The sequence below is a fragment of the Seriola lalandi genome, unplaced genomic scaffold (genome assembly GCF_002814215.2).
Source record: "Seriola lalandi dorsalis isolate HSWRI2012SDOR001 ecotype SW California unplaced genomic scaffold, Sedor1 jcf7180002054689, whole genome shotgun sequence".
NCBI classification, from domain to species: Eukaryota; Metazoa; Chordata; class Actinopteri; order Carangiformes; family Carangidae; genus Seriola; species Seriola lalandi.
The window spans coordinates 3,339,435-3,355,544 of record NW_019525242.1 but is presented as its reverse complement, the minus strand read 5'-3'; the positions used below and the strand labels follow the sequence as shown (position 1 = coordinate 3,355,544).

The following is a 16,110-nucleotide window of genomic DNA, read 5'->3' as shown; positions in this document are numbered from 1 at the left end:
TCTCACCTGGCACACAAACACACAGACTCACAAACAAATGCATACAGTAGACACTTACTGGCACAATGCAGCCCTTTAGGGATCAATTACCATTCACTCACATCTTTATCATCTCAAAGCTTTGAGTTTGAATACCTCCCCACACCGACCATACGCTCTCTCTCTCTTTCTCTCTCTCTCTCACACACACACACACACACACACACCTAGGCTATAAACCCATTTTGATAGTTGAGATGTATAAGCTTCTTTTCAAAATGCTCTGTCAGAGAATGCTATCTCCTGCAACAGCTAGCCAAACAACACAATAGCCTTTATTGTGTAATGACAGACAGAGAGAATCCCGTGTGTGTGTGTGTGTGTGAGAGAGAGAGAGAGAGAGAGAGAGAGAGGTATTGCATTTTCCTCATACCAGTGTACCTGTTGAATTTTCAGGAACTCTGGATAGATACACCTGAGACCAGCCCCTAGAGGATTAATTCAACCTTGGTGTGCACACACACACACACACACACACACACACGCTCACACTCATTGAAAAAGAAGTATCTTTAGCTCTCATTTTGTCTTCCCGTCCAGATGCTCCACCATTTGTTCGTCTTTTGGAACATGAAACTTTTCTTCAAGGTCAGTTTATTCTGGAGAAACGGGAAACTTCATCAGGATCTGACAGTCTGAACAGACAAACTGATGCAGACAGATGCGAGGGCAGGAGCAGAGTACGTTTCATCAGTATCTGGATTTTACCCAGAGAGTGAAAGCTTGTTTTAATTAGCAACACAAAAAATCTGCTTGGTACAGATTTAATTTTTTTTTCTCACATGGACTCAACAGATGAAAAAGAATTTGATTTTACATGTCCATAAAGAATCTTTGATTTTCTATCTCCCAGGAGATATTCATCCATATGTTTCTTTGGCACACAGTTTCAGATTTAATGGAAAACTGTAAGGTGTGTTTGGACAGAAAGCAGAGAAACTTTTTCCCCCCTTTTGTGGAAATTTGTTTTTGGGTTCATTTGGTGCACACTCTGCTGCATCACTCTGTTGATTCATCCTTCAAAATAAAGCCACTAGGTGTATCTCTTTCTTTGTTTTGTCTTTGGAAGGGTCTGGTTAAACAATGAATCCACTGTTGGCGACTCATTTATTCTAGCTACATTAATCATTAAGCATGAAAACTAATACATTGCTGGCTAACAGAGGTGGGGGACTTGAGTCACATGACTTGACTCAAGTTTGACTTAAGTCAAATTTGAGGGCTTGGGACTGGCTTGACCAACACTGAAAAGACTCAACTTGACATTTACTTGGTGTTCATGACTCAAGACTTGACTTATGCCTGAGATAGATGACTCAAAAGGACTTTAGATAAGTTACATTTTGTTCTTGAAACATGATTGGGTGATTTCTAGTGCGATGAAAACCAGCTCTCATGGGGAGGGGCTTAGTTAAAAAAATACCACAAACTGGATTGCAGGAGTAGAGAACATAGCACAATACAGGTTCCACATAGACATGTATTGTAATAGTAATAACCAGAATAGCACTCAGTAGAGCACATACCTATGCCAAGCAATCTTACACATTAAGGAAAGTGATTAAAAAAAAATCCTGGACCCACCCATTAATTTTTTAATTTTTATTGTTCTTTTTCTTTTTTTCTTTTTCTTTTTGTTGATACATGACTAGTACAGGGATAATCACCTGCCCATAGCATTGGTGGTGTTTTTTAAGTCTTTATCATTCAGGTCAGCGTGGTGCAGGTGGTTAACTCAGGCCCTGCGGCTGTTTTAACCCATGCTATGGTTTTGAAGGCTCTGTAATGTATGCCTTAAAATGGGAATCATATTTTCAGTGTAGGAAAATCATGTGGTCTTGGTGTTAGAGGAAGTTATGAGAACAAAAATGCATGCTGCAGTGTTCAGTTTTCAAAACTGGTATGAGATTTTGAGGAACTACTAATGAGAAACAGAAAACAGATTTAAATATATACCTATAAATAAAAAGTACCTTCCATGAGCTATGACATTTTTAAAAAATATCACAAGTCACACTTTGGCGACTCCACAGCTTTTAGGAAATTTGCCACAAATTCATGAATAACATTAGAGAGTCCTTTTAATGGCCTCATCTAACATGAAACACCCTAAAATGGCCCCATTTGAAGGCACCAAGTACTTTGTCTTATGTAAATAACAACAAATAACCTACCAAAACCTTAGACATGTCATTACTGACAAACAGATGCACTTAAGATGATGGAATACTGACATTTATTTTTTCTTTGCAGATTTCATGAAGGAAACCTTGGAGCTCAGTTCTGCTGATTTGTTTCTGTTTCATATGCCCCGATGTTCTTTATGGGATTAATGAATCCATCTCAGAATGAAAACTTACATTAGACAGCTGGTCGTCAAGACATAAACAAGGCTTTTGGTTTTCACCCAACAGTACTGATATCCAACCTTAAAGAATATTAAGATTTAGGAGAGGACATGTAATGTTTGCTTTTAGATGGATCTGAGCTGGTGACATCAGGGCACAGGCCCAGAGCCAAATCTCCAAGAATCCACCCAGAGCCTTGAGCATGCTTAAGCAATCATGACCTGGCATAAGGTCCATGTACGTAATCAATTATTCATTTGGAAGGTGGGGGAAAGTCAGCCCATCTGCTGAGGGGAGCAGTCCTGGCTGAGTTATTGAGCTGTAGGCCAGTCTGCTGTTTAATAATGGTCCAACTATGTATTGCTCTGTAGCATGGACCAGTCGCAGTCAATCAATTTCAAGTTACTGCATTTCAAATGTAAACCAAGAGGACAGTTCAGAAACACCAGCAGAGTCTCTGCTTTCATTTCAGTACTGATTGAAGATTTTGTAATGTGATGCATTTCTGAAGGCGCATGTTTTCATTTATTTCATTTTATTTTACTTTATTTGGCAAGAGCCACCCAACGGTTGTCCATATAGGCTTGTAGCTGTTACTTATCTCGCCTTGGAGGGAGGGGATGTTTTGCTCTTGTTGATGAAACAACTGTTCATTCAAAAAAAGAAAGAAAGGTGCTTGAGAATGGTGCTTTGAGCATTACTTATCATTTACACACTCTTCTAGCACCAATCCACTCCCACAAATAACTCCAGTGTCCCTAATACAGACATCGCTCATATTGAATCTGATTAATAGACTTTCCTGAGCAAACGAGACACTAATCTTCAACCTGGAGATATTAGACTGTGATTTATTGACACAGCAAGTATATTCAGGAGGAAATATTCACTGAAATCCTGTTTAAGTCTGTGATGAGTGTGTGTCAGATAAGATGATAATTCCATATGTTGATAAAAATTAATCTATCATAGATTGATTTGATGTGATTTATTTATTCACACACATTAAACATTATAAATACACTGTATATAGTTTTTTATGAAGTGGATGTCTGGGTGAGGTTAGAAACCAAGGGGGCTTATGTTGAATTTTACCTCAATGTAAAAAAAAAAAAAAAAAAGAAATTAGATCATACAAAATGATTGTTCAAATTCAAAGGCATAGAGAGTGTTTAAATTCATCCCCAGAGAACCCTAATCTGGAAAGAGCCCACTTTTTAATGCATTAAAACTTCGATGTAAGTGGTACTACACTGAAAACTGTGTATATTATATAAACAGGAGTGTAAATGGTGTTAGAGGAAAATCATTTCTCTGTGCACCAGAGGTAAAAATGGTTCTGTGCTGCCATCCTGTGGTGAATTAACCACAACACACAGTAAAAATGGCATCAGCAACATAACAGAACCATAGTTACTTAATGTTATTAGTAATACCTGTGCTTTTCCTACCATAACAAGTTCCAGTGTCTGCCAATACAAACATGTTGTGTAAAAGGACTGTGTCTCTTTGCAAGTCTGCACAGTGTTAGTTTATAAATCACATAACTTATAACTCTGTCACTTTAATAGGACTTGCATTATATATAAAGTTTCCTTGAAACATGTTCCATAAATTGCTGGAATGTAAATGAAGGTGAACGATATACAAGGAAAAGTGTGTTTTGTGATTGCAGCTGATGTTATAGATTCTGTAGCACAGAGAGGAAATTCACACCGTTCCAAACACCCTGGGTCAGCTGAGTGATAAATTCTTTGTGCAGTAAAATGGTGCAGGTTGTGGCCGCTAGTATTTTAGGGTTTTACCAAAAGTCAGTAACTGACAAGAGAGCAGAACACATGGACTAAAGGAGTGATGAAGAGTTTCATATCAGCCTGTTAGTAATTATCTCAGTAGTTTGTAACTACAAAATGTAACACCTGGGCAACTGGGCCCCGTCAGCACATCATTCATTATCAATGGCTAATTTGAAGAATCAGTTTGATTACTTTGCAAATTTCCTTTAATGTCTGTATGACACTAGACAGAAATGTTAATTCACATTGTTTTCTTAGATCTTATTAGTTGTTTTTAAAAGTAAGTTTTTCCTTTATTTTAGTGGATGATGCACTTCAAATAGTAGGATTAAATCACATCCTTTTGAGGGGTGCAATGGCAAGAAAAATACCACTTTGCTGAGCACTCCATTAGATGACAAATGGTGACTAGTAAATAAACTCAAATTCCGGCTATTGCTTTAAAAAACAATTTTTTAAACAGGCCAGTGATACAGATACAAGAGCTTTACTTATAACAGACAGGGCAGCTAAGTAGGAATGCAAAATATGTTGTTTTTTTTTTTACCTTTGAGTGATCCAGGTTATTGTTTCATAATAGGTTTAACCAGACAAAATCACATCTGGTCCACAGCAGGGTAGAAAATCAGGTTCACATCTTGCATAAATCAAACTGTGATCACTGATAACCTCCTTTGCAAATAATTTTAACAGTAGCTAAAGAATGAAAATGAATGAAAAACAACTGACTCCTACTGTAGCAAAGCTTTACTGAATCATGATCAAGGTATTCCAGGAAAAAAAAAAAATTTATATAAAAATGAAATTGAGATGTCACAACTTGTGTTTTCCCCAGTTTGATCAGTGATACAATTCCTACTTGTTTTGTAATTAGAAAACACCTCAATGCTGAAATTCTCCTTAGTGTGTAGTAACAATACTGCCAACATCATCTTCAAAAAAAAATATAAATCTACTTCATATCTACAGCCAGCTGATGCCATTATACTGATAATACATTGTAACTGTATGCTACAACACTTTTGGACAACATGTAATATTTGAGCAATTACAGTGAGTAGTAGCATAAATAACTGTCACTGCTAAGAAGACAATGTAAAACAGTCAGCTTCCCTTCATCAGCATCATACTAAAAAAAAAGCTACACAGACATAACTTGAATGAGGGTCCAGACTCAGTGGTTATGATGTATGGGGTAAAAAAATGTATGACATCTACAATTCTACCTTTTAAGAGTCAGTGTGATAAAGTTCATTAATAACTCAGACAATGTAGAATTAGGCCTCAATTTCACAGGTACAAAAAGTTTTCCTTCGGTTATAAAGAGTATTAACAAATGTTGATTCAAGATGAGATGTTGTACAAGTCATATATTTGTACTCCAGCATTCTTGGAATAGACATTTTGAATACATTCATTTACATAAGGCAGGGTAATAGCTACAGCATGTTAATACTTTGAGTCATTGTCTATAAAAAGGTTCAAATTAGTGTCTAAAATGAGTTCAATTATCCCGAGTTCAACTTGGCCTGACTGTCCATCATGTACTCCAACGATCACAATTAACTTTAAGAGATTTTGACAGTTTACAAATTAAAATTAATGTGGATAACGAAAAAAAAAATCAGCATATGAAAGCAGTGGTTTCCAGTGAAGCTTATTATTGAATCACATTTTAGACAAAGTGTTCTAATTTTGTTAGTGATGTTTAGTCCCTCTTGACGCTGGTACCAAAATGTGCAGATTTAAAATGTAATGCAAAGGGCAAATAAAAGCATCAAAAATAGACAAAAGTGTAAGAGCAGGATAATAAAAACAAAAGTTGAAAAACCGAAGTTGTCGTCTTAATCATCATCCATTGCAAAGAATTCATTCAAGGTCCAGTGTTGCAAAGATAATCCAGAGTAGTGTTCATATCCAGTGGCTGCAACAGACAAGTTTCACATGTAGTATTGACTGGGTTTAAAAAAGGTTTTGCAGTGTGCTACAAGGACAGTACAGTATCACGTCCACGTGTTTCATCATGTCAAGAGTCCAGGTGCTGTTTATCTCTTAGAATCAACATCTTAAGTTAAGTCTTAAGTTAAGTGTCTTTCTGTCCTTAATTTTTAGACTTGTCTTTTCAGTCCAGTTCCAGTGTAGTTCAGCAGAAAAGCTCAGAGTAGCAGGGATCCAGTGGCTATTCATTGCCAGTGATTTAAAAAAACAAAAGGGTGGTGGGGGAGTAGCACTAAAAGAGACAACCTACCATTTATGTCAGAAGCTAATGGTTGATACTTTTATGCAACGTACCTTACAGTCATGAGATGGTGGATTTCTGTGTATGAGCCTCAACTTGACCTCTGTAGCAGACATGACTGTCATTACTTGTTTTCTACAGGAAGTTGGTGCTGGTGGTTAGAGGCTGAGGTTTGGTTGACTGGATGGATTAAATAAATGGCAGGTCACTAACGGTGAAACTCAAACAGCAAATTCACAGGTTACATGTTCTTAAGATGTTAATACTGGAACTAAATGTTTGTTTTACTGGTTTAACAAAAACTAAGTTTGGTGTTGTGAGAAACTGTGCTCACATTCCTATTGCTGATCTGTGTACATTTTCTTCTATCTGTTTGTCAGTGTGGGTGCAATTGAAATTGTGGTGCTAATCAGCTGCCTCTTCCTTCTGGCATTCTTCTTAGCCCACAGTGTTCAGCGCATCCGGCCCGGCTTGCCTGTGAGTGGAAGGGCTAGAGGGTGATGGGATGTGATGGGATGAGGTGGGAAAGCCGTCTGGGAGATGAATGTTGATGGTGGTGGCTCCTCATTTCTTCATCAGAGCTCAGTGGTCAGGAGACCTCTGGGTTTGGCTCCATCCTCCGAGGCTGGTGGTTGAGCCGCAGTGCTGCAGGACAAAGGAGGGGCAGGATGCTAAGTTACTGGATCAGAGATAAAGACCACTGAATATTGAACACACACTTTCTTGTTGATTAAATATTTGTGAGCACATGGCTCTTGAAAAACATTTTGCTGTATTCATAAAACACAACTATGATGAAGAACAGATGCGATAAAACATCCATCACATGGTAAATTGCACAGCTGACATCATTCTGAACATTATTTTGCTCTGTGTCCATGAGAATTTCTTTGCCAACCAGTTTACAGCAAGAAAAACCTGCATTACAACATGTTTCATCAAGGACTCTGCAGTATATATATTAGTGGTTCACAGACAGAAACAACGTTGAAGCCTCAAAGAAAACTCATGTACTCAGAACCAAAGTCAAGTAAGAATTACAAGCGATTTCAGCTAAGTGCAAAGACAGCTACACAACCTAGTCAGTTATGTTTCACTTGTTGCCCATCTGCAGGGCTTTTGCATTGGGAGTCTAGCTATAGGAAGCATTTTCTTGCTTGGTGAGCAGACTACAACGCTGGCTTTAAAAGCAACTTTTAAACGCTTTGCTTCAAATCTCAAGAATTTTACCTGGCGGAGCTGGTGTTACGTGTGCGTGCGAGGTGGGGGAGGGCTGGGGTGAGAACAGCTCCCCCATCTGCAGGGAGAAGAGGGGCGACCTTAGCAGGGGGGTCGAGGTCGAGCAGGCCGTTAGTAAAGACACCAGGAGGCTGCATTAGAGGGGGATGAGGGAGAAGGAGGGAAGGAAGGTCAGTTTCTACAGAGCCTCTACATCAGCCAAAGTTTACAGCAACTATGCGAGTGCATATGGAAGAAAAAATCCTGAGGCTTACATCACCGGTTTTAGGACAATGGACACAAATTAAAAGAATTAAATGTACATCACAACTGCCTGAAAGATTTCTTAAAGACCCTGTGGCAAGAAAGGACCAGGCAGAGACAAAAGCAGGAAGACAGTTGAGCAGGAGAAAAGTTTGACAGAGAATGACCACTCACAGCAGTTGTTGGAATGATCCAGCGAGGTGTGATGAGAGGTTTGGGCTGTTGCACTGATGGTAGCTGGAAGACATTTTGATCATACTATGACCATACTGTTATAAGGGTGCAGTGCATTCACTGAAGCAGGTTTATTTCCATGGATAACAGAGAGATTTTTGAATGCAAGTCTACTTTCCATACAAATAAAATCATCATCTTCATTTCCAGTTCAGTTTCTTTCTCCCACACACACATTCACTCTTTCTTTCTTGGTTTAGGTCAGTTTCAGATTATATACTCATAAATACTGTAAACCTTAACCATCACTTACATTGAATTAAATTCTTCCCTATAGAAATAAACATTCACTAAAGTCTGGTAGCGTTGGAAGCAACTGTGGCCAGGGCTGCAGACATGGGTTTAACTTTTCTGAATGAGGGTGAATAAGTGATGTATTGTTAAAGTCCACTCGTGTGGTTAGACTGAGTTTGTCTTGAGGTGAAGGTCAGTGGTTAACTCCCTGTAATGACCAGTGTGTCCTTCTTGCTGCTCTTGAGAAAGTCACTGAAGCATTTCCTGCTGCACAGTTGCTTGCAAACTCTCAGAAAACGATTAAATGACAACTCGTTGCAGGAGTTGAAAACTGTTGCACATGCAGTGGTCTTAAGACTTACTGCAGGAGTTGGATCAGTGAAGTCGATCAGGTTGTCAGATAGTGGAGCACTGTTTTGCAGGTCAACCTCCTCTGCTTTAACCTGCAGAATGACACAAACACTCTCAAACACAACATACAAACAACAATGAAACCCATATAAATCCTGGATTAGACAATCAGTTCACATTAGGATCAACATGACACAAACATCAACAGGAGCCGCACGAGCAGCCTGCGTACATCTTTATTAAAGAGTAACAGCCTCAGGTTAAAGAGCTGTCACAGTTTGTAGGTTTCCTCCATGAGTCACATCAGTACAATAGAATGGACATGTAAAATTTACCTGTACCATCATAATGTGTAATACAGTTAATGTTATGAGATGCTTGAAAAATTCAATGAAGTCATATTTATTCTGCAGACTAAATATGCACTAATGCACTAAATAACAGCAAACACTTTGTAAATGTGTAAGAGGATTCATGGTGATAAATGTAAATGCAGCACTATAACTAGCTACCTTTGGTGCCATGGTTTCACCAGCAGACTCAGAGGGCATCTTGGGAGCAGAGGGATTTAAATCTTCAGCTAACCTCTCGGCACTGATGAATGGAAGAAGAGAAAAAATTATAAAAGAATAGAGAATTTCAGATTTCTGCTCTACTTCATAGAGAATTCCTCATAGAAACAGACATAATTGAATTTCCTGTTCCTCATCCTTGGTATAATAAACACATTTAACTTGGTACAATCCATGCACTTTCTTGTTCATATGATAGGAGAAATCGCTAAATGATCTGAGCCAACCACACAGCCCCAACATAATGTTTTCAAATGACTTGTGTTGCTCAACCAACAGTTCAAACCGCCAGGGTAAACAGTATTTAACACAGAAATGAAAAAAAAAACCTAAACTTTTTTTTTTTCCTTTCCATAAATTATAAGCCCAATATCTTTATCTTTATTTATAATCTTTATTTCAGCACTTGCACTTGTCTTACAGGGTCTTGTTTGTTCAAGTGGACATGTGTGTGTTCTTGTCATCTGTTCCACCATTTGTTCTTATTTTTATTATAGAAAATGAAGTGACTGAAATGTATTACCTGTATCACCTAAATGGCCGAAATTGCTTCATAAAAATACATATGACTTAAAAACCTAAACATTTGAGAAGCTGGAATCGGAAAAGTTGAGCATTTTTTCTTGATAAATGAATAAATAAAAAGATTAACTGATAGTCAAAATTATTGTCGATTAATGGTGATTAATCAGTTTTTAGTTTAAGCAAAACATGAGTCTCCTTTCTCCAGACTGTAGAAGAAAAACAGCCTGAGTAGCAGAAGCATTTACTGCATCAATGAGCCTGGAGCCAAAACACCCTTTGTGAATTGTCTGGTCAAGCGTCTGTATTTTTGTGTCATCCTACTGTAAACACTTTCGAGCAGAGACACCAGCAGTATCCAGGCAGAACTCGAGTCATGTGACCCAACACACTCACACAAACACAAACACATATACACACATGCATTACCCAAACATGCCAACAGATGTCAGCAAAGACTATAAAGAACAAGTAGCATCTTTGTCTCTGATCACTGTGAAATCTGGATTATTTATATTTTATGTTCTGTTTTATGTTTGGGTGAAAACAGGCCTATATAATTATCAGTGACACAACTTTATATAGTGAGGTTATATACTGAGAAAAAAGCAGATTGGCTGGCAATGTAATCTAGGTGCACCCTGGTTTTTACTCTCTAAACTCCCGTCTTTACAGTCTTACTTATAACTATTTTATGCCCTCCTTTAATTAATCCATGAATAAAACTTTGCATTAAACGACACACTAAAACAAAAATATTGGTGACAATTTTCAATAAGTTTATCATTTGACTTAAAGTTAGATAAAAGAGAAGAGAAAAACAGATCATATGTGTGTCTCAGTCCTCTCAGAAAGTTACATATTTGCAGCTAGTGTCAAAGACTTCCTCTTCGACTAATCTGTTCTCCCTGCGCCCAAGAGCATTTAAGTGGGTGACAAAATATAATGTGCTGAGTGCACATGCAAAGTACAAATTGAACACAAAAGCATTTCATACACACAAGCAAGCACACTGACCTGGCCCCTGCTGATGAGATCAGTGAAGCTGGCTTTAGTAGGTCCCAGGAGTCCTGGGTGTCAGGCCGACTGGTGACAGAAAGAGATGAGTTACTGCCCATTCGCCCGCTACGCACCTTCAACCTGGAGAAACACAGCGCATCTTTTAGTAGTGAATGTTCACATAACGCACTAACCTGCATGACATATTCAGTATGATTTACAGAGGAAAAACATGACTCACAGGACGGGATCAAATTCATACTATTATACTGAGTAAAATCTCACTATAGTATGCATTATTTTATCTTGCTTTAAGCTATATCATAGTTCTGTAAAGAATTTATTTTTATCCACGTTTTTATTACAAGTTAATTAATCTTTAAACATATCAGATTCAGTAAATCCCTTTGTCTTGTTAAACCATATCTTGAGGCCATGCAATCAGGCGACTTTAACTAAATTTGTGACCAACAGATTTTATCAAATCTAATGTGGCTTCTCCTCCAGTTTGAGTCATTTAGTGCCTCTGACACAAGACAGGGACCTGCTTGTCTTATCTGTATTGCCTTGCTTATAGGGATGAGCTGCAGGTGATGTAATGTTGTGAGCTATGCTAATAATCCTCATGAATATTCAAGAGGTTAATCAGCTCCACCAGCAAGGATTGTGATGTGTGATTGGTCGAGACAATGCGATGACAGTTGGTATGACTCAGGAAGATGAAGGAGGAGGAGGGGAAAAGGCCCAGTTTCAAGACAATGAAACACAAGCGACAATGGCTTCTCTCCTGTACATGTTCGCGCTATATTGACAGTGCTGTACTTTAAAGGAGAGGAGATTGTGACAAAAAATGCAATATAATTCTACAAAAATATACACAGTATATTTTGCATAGTTAAATAAAATTTAAGAGCATCAGTTGACTCACTCAAGTTCAGTTTTAAAAAAATGTTTTTTTCATTCATTCATTTATCATCATTTTCTAACTATAGATTAGTAAGCTTTGAAAAATGTGTAATTGTGAGGTCATACCTGGCAGAAGCTTCCTGCAAGTTACAGTTTTTATCTCCAACCATTACAGCATGTTCCTCCAAAGAGCCCTACACAGAGGTAAACAGAGAGAGATAAGTGGATGATCAGACAGACAGAGAAAAGTGTTGGGAATAGGGGACTTACACAGAGACACATCGCCAGTCCACTTGATAGCAGAATACCATTACAAGTTCATAACAATGACACATTCCACATTTCTGATAGACAGCACTGGAGGTGTGATATATCATAGCTGTGATGATTTAATTCTGCCGTGACACTATGTTAGGGCAAGATCAAAAACATGCTGTATCAAAGGGGTTAGGTGTAAAAGCCCTGGATAAGACCTTGTTAAGTTCCATACTCTGTTGTTACACTATAGTTTGAGATACATGACTAAAATAGTCATTATTTCAATTTCTTAAACCAATCAGAGGCATCAAAGGAGGGACAAAGACTTGCACAAAGAGTGATCTTGTTGAAATCATGTGGACAGGGCTGATGTTATGTGGGATAATAAGCCGCAAGGTTCAATCTGACAAACATTCAATCAAAGACAAGCTCATTAAAAACCATGGAGCACACACAACCAGCACAAGTCCATGTATCAATTTGTGAAGAATTTTTTCTTTGTTATTAAGTCTTTAGGTCTCTATGTGGTATTTCCCCACAGGTCACACACAGTGCCCTTACTGCCCATACCCCATTGGAAGTTACCATAGGTAACCATGGTCAAGCAAAGACCCTCAGAGACGAGAGAAGACAGAGTCTCCGGTGAATAGTCACAACTCCCCTCATGGTCATGATTTACACACATCTTCTCTGCGAAAGACGTAAGTTCCATACTTGTACACAATGTGATTTAGGTAAATGTGATTTAATGTTTAGGATTAGGTACCCAATATAAACACACATGTATGGATGTGATGTGGTTGCATGAAGAATAACCTTATTTGGACATTTAGTATATATGATGGGGGTATAAGGTTAAACATAATTAACCAGGAGGAAGTCCTTCAGAATTTGGTGACATTACACTTGTTAACTTGTACTGCTTTTCTCTTTTCTCCTTGATTGATCCAGCTTCAATAAATGCTTCTGCCTCTGCTTCTGCCTATGCCGTCTGGATCTCCTCCTGAACCTCCTTCCATCAACTCACAAGATTTAAATTCATTTCAGTGAAGTCTCACTGTTCATTCATTACACCTGCACACTGAAGTAGAATGTGGAAGCACTAATGTAGCTGAAAACAGCAAGGCTGCAGTCATTCCCCAAAGCCTTTTGATGTTCAGTAACTTGATATGCTCATTTAGTTTAGCTGACAATGGTTTGAGAATTACCATATGAAGACAAAAGTACTGTAACTGCATTATCTTAAGTGTTTCCTCCTCCTCTCTCTTTTTGTTCATTTTAGTGTAGTGTGTTCCTCACCTTGAGGGCAGCCTCAGCTTGTGCCTTCAGGATGTTACTCTTCAGATCCTCCGGGGTGCGCAGTGGAGTGACAACTGGACTACTGCCTGTACTGCTCAGACCAGACTTCTCTGTGAGCTTCACCACATCCTCCTGTTCCCATGGAAAAAAATGTTTTGTTTAAATACTGAATTAAAGTTGATTTGCCTTTAAATAAGCCTCATCCTATGCAGACTAGACTATATCTAGAAGGCAACAAAAGGCTTTTATTATTTAGTGTTGGTTTTAGTAAAAATGCTTTATCAACAAACACCCACCTGATTGTTCATGGCCATATTGACGTTAACGTTATTTCTCGGAGTAGCAAGAAGTGGGCTGCTCTCCAACTCCAGCTGCTTCAGACGAGCTGCTGCTTCTGAGGACACGCAAGATACATTTGAATGCACACATACAACAACTTTATTTACTTTGAAGTTTCTTCTTTAGAAGTTCTGTTTTGTTTACTTATTAACAACATGAACCACAGATAATCATCTCTGGGTTTATTAATTACCGCAGTGCAAATGTATAAAGAGTGAGTCTGAGTGGTGGTTGGTGGTGACAGTGTCTCACAATCTGACACACTGTCACTATATTATCCTGCCATATACATTTACAGGATTAGAGGACAATTTGCCACGAAAACTAAATTTGAAATATTTTCTTTTTTCTTAGCATAACTGTCATTGTTACACTGATTTAACACTGATAGGTTTTCAAGAGCCTCACCATTGAGGCTGAGTAGATCCTCTGCTGTGACACTGGTAGTGGCATAGGCATTGCTTGGTCCAGCCTCCTCTATAGCTGTCACCGTGGGAACAACAGGAGTCCTAAGGACATCATCAATACATGTCTCCATCAGGTCAGCAACCACGGGCACACTAGTGAGAAGGGAGAAGAGGAAGATATAAAAGAAGCGGCCGATCAAGATGGGAGTTTAACAACAACTGCACTTCAATATAAACACAAACAATTACAATGGAAAAGATAATGTAAAACTGGAACAGAACAATTCTGATTTATACAGCTTTACAACTTACCTGCAGCATCCATAAGATATGAATGGACTCTGAAAAGATGGCAAAACTGGCCCACGGTGATATATCAGAGGATATATAGAATAATACCAATTTCCCATAAACAAACAACAAAATTAGAATAAAACTAATAAAGCCAAAAAATAATACAGAATTTAGGCTACTGTGTTTGGAAAAATATATTTGAAAAACAAACATTTGTTGCTTATGTAAAGTAATAAGTATATCTAAAATAATTACTCCTTGATTACTCCTTGCAAATCATGTAAGCTCATGTCATTCATGCTTCAAATACGATCATACATCCACTGTATTATTTCCCTGTAGCACTTTCTACAGGGAAGGTATGGAAGCTGTGTATCCAAAGAGGGAAGCCCTAAAAATAAATAACTCTGCTCAAAACCACGTCTTCTCAGGAGGTAAAGAAACCGGTTTACAGAAGCAAGATTATGCCTGTGATAATAAGTAATAGCTTTTGAGGGAAATAATGTGGTGTAATATTCTCAGAACCTGGAGCGTCCTGAAGCAAAACATTTGATACATGGATTTTGGTAGAAGCTCTTCCAGCAGCCTCGTAATTACCTCATATTTCTGTAGCCTGAAGACACAGTGAAAAATGAGCAGTACATATTAGCTGGAGCTGAAGCACCAAAAGTACAATGCTTTGCCAGAGGACTCACAAACCAAATGTATATAAATACTCCCACATGTTAAGTAATCCATGAAGGAAACACAATGGGCAGTGAGGATATACCGAGCCCTCATGTTGACAATTAACACAAACATAAGACAAGAAGGGGAAAAAAAGCACAGACACACATACCAAGGATGTCTCCTCTCAAGCAAACACTAAATAGTAAATAGGTACTCTGTAGTCATAGTCTTAGGTTACCAGCTAGTTTACTACCTGCCTCCTCTTCTTCAAAAGAATGCTGCTCTCTCATAGTTTTTTCACAGAAGGTCTGAATGTATTTATATAGGAATCTAAAAAAGAAAAACTTATTTAAAGTAATAAAAAGGCATTAAAAATAAAGGCATGTACAGTCGACAGAGAAATCCCCAATGAAAACCTTCTCAAACTATCCAGAGATTTCAAGTATGAAGTTAGCAGCAAATATTTTGTCAAGTTCAATCTTAACAGTGACCTGCTGAATAAATTTCCTTTGTTACTGTGCTTCATAGTCAACAGCAACAATTTATGATCCCACTAGCTTGTGTCTAGCATTTTAAATGTGTGCGTATACCAATAGCCAAGGCTCAACTTAAATGACAGCAAAAGACGATGCAGAATATTAGGACATTTTACGTACTGAACATGAATGCAAAAGCCCAATAATGCTTCTTTAACAGTAAAGTGGCAAACGGGATCATAGACACATTAAAAATGCTATTTAAAGCCCCATACTCTTCTGTGTCAAGAGTAATCATGTTTTTATTCTCTGAAATGATTTAAAACAGTGTTCAGAAAGATATACATCCTTTGGTCATAGTTATGTTGTAAACATTTAACTAAGTAAAAATATTATGAAATCATCTTAATTGGGTGGGACGTGCAGGAAAAAATTGTACAGTGGCATAGCTGAGATGTAGGTAAGCACATTCCTTACGTTTATCAACCAAACTCACCATTACCTTGATGGCCGGGTCATTTAATAAAAACCCTCTGAATTGTGCCCTCACCACTGCAGTTGTGTTCACAAAACAGTTACAGTCTACTAAACTATTTCCATTAATTTTCAATATTTTTATGGAATTATGCTTGTTTGATTTCTTGAT

General features: G+C 38.0%; 1 protein-coding gene across 5 annotated transcripts in view; it reads right to left on the bottom strand.

Annotated features, from left to right (window-relative positions):
- Window positions 1-4,618: 4,618 nt before the first annotated feature.
- Window positions 4,619-16,110, bottom strand: part of epb41l5 (erythrocyte membrane protein band 4.1 like 5) — a 34,265-nt gene continuing 22,773 nt past the window's right edge. For 2 of the 5 annotated variants that reach the window (XM_087178448.1, XM_023423107.2), the window contains exons 17-26: window positions 14,027-14,178; window positions 13,576-13,673; window positions 13,280-13,411; window positions 11,849-11,916; window positions 10,835-10,957; window positions 9,236-9,317; window positions 8,735-8,815; window positions 8,079-8,141; window positions 7,653-7,792; window positions 4,619-7,067 (exon numbers count right to left, since the gene is read on the bottom strand). In XM_087178448.1, coding sequence (XP_087034574.1) covers window positions 6,998-7,067; window positions 7,653-7,792; window positions 8,079-8,141; window positions 8,735-8,815; window positions 9,236-9,317; window positions 10,835-10,957; window positions 11,849-11,916; window positions 13,280-13,411; window positions 13,576-13,673; window positions 14,027-14,178 — 1,009 coding nt within the window. In that variant the 3' untranslated portion in view covers window positions 4,619-6,997. The remainder of the gene's footprint in view (window positions 7,068-7,652; window positions 7,793-8,078; window positions 8,142-8,734; window positions 8,816-9,235; window positions 9,318-10,834; window positions 10,958-11,848; window positions 11,917-13,279; window positions 13,412-13,575; window positions 13,674-14,026; window positions 14,179-16,110) is intronic. The other 3 variants (XM_023423110.2, XM_023423109.2, XM_023423111.2) reach the window with 3 other exon arrangements.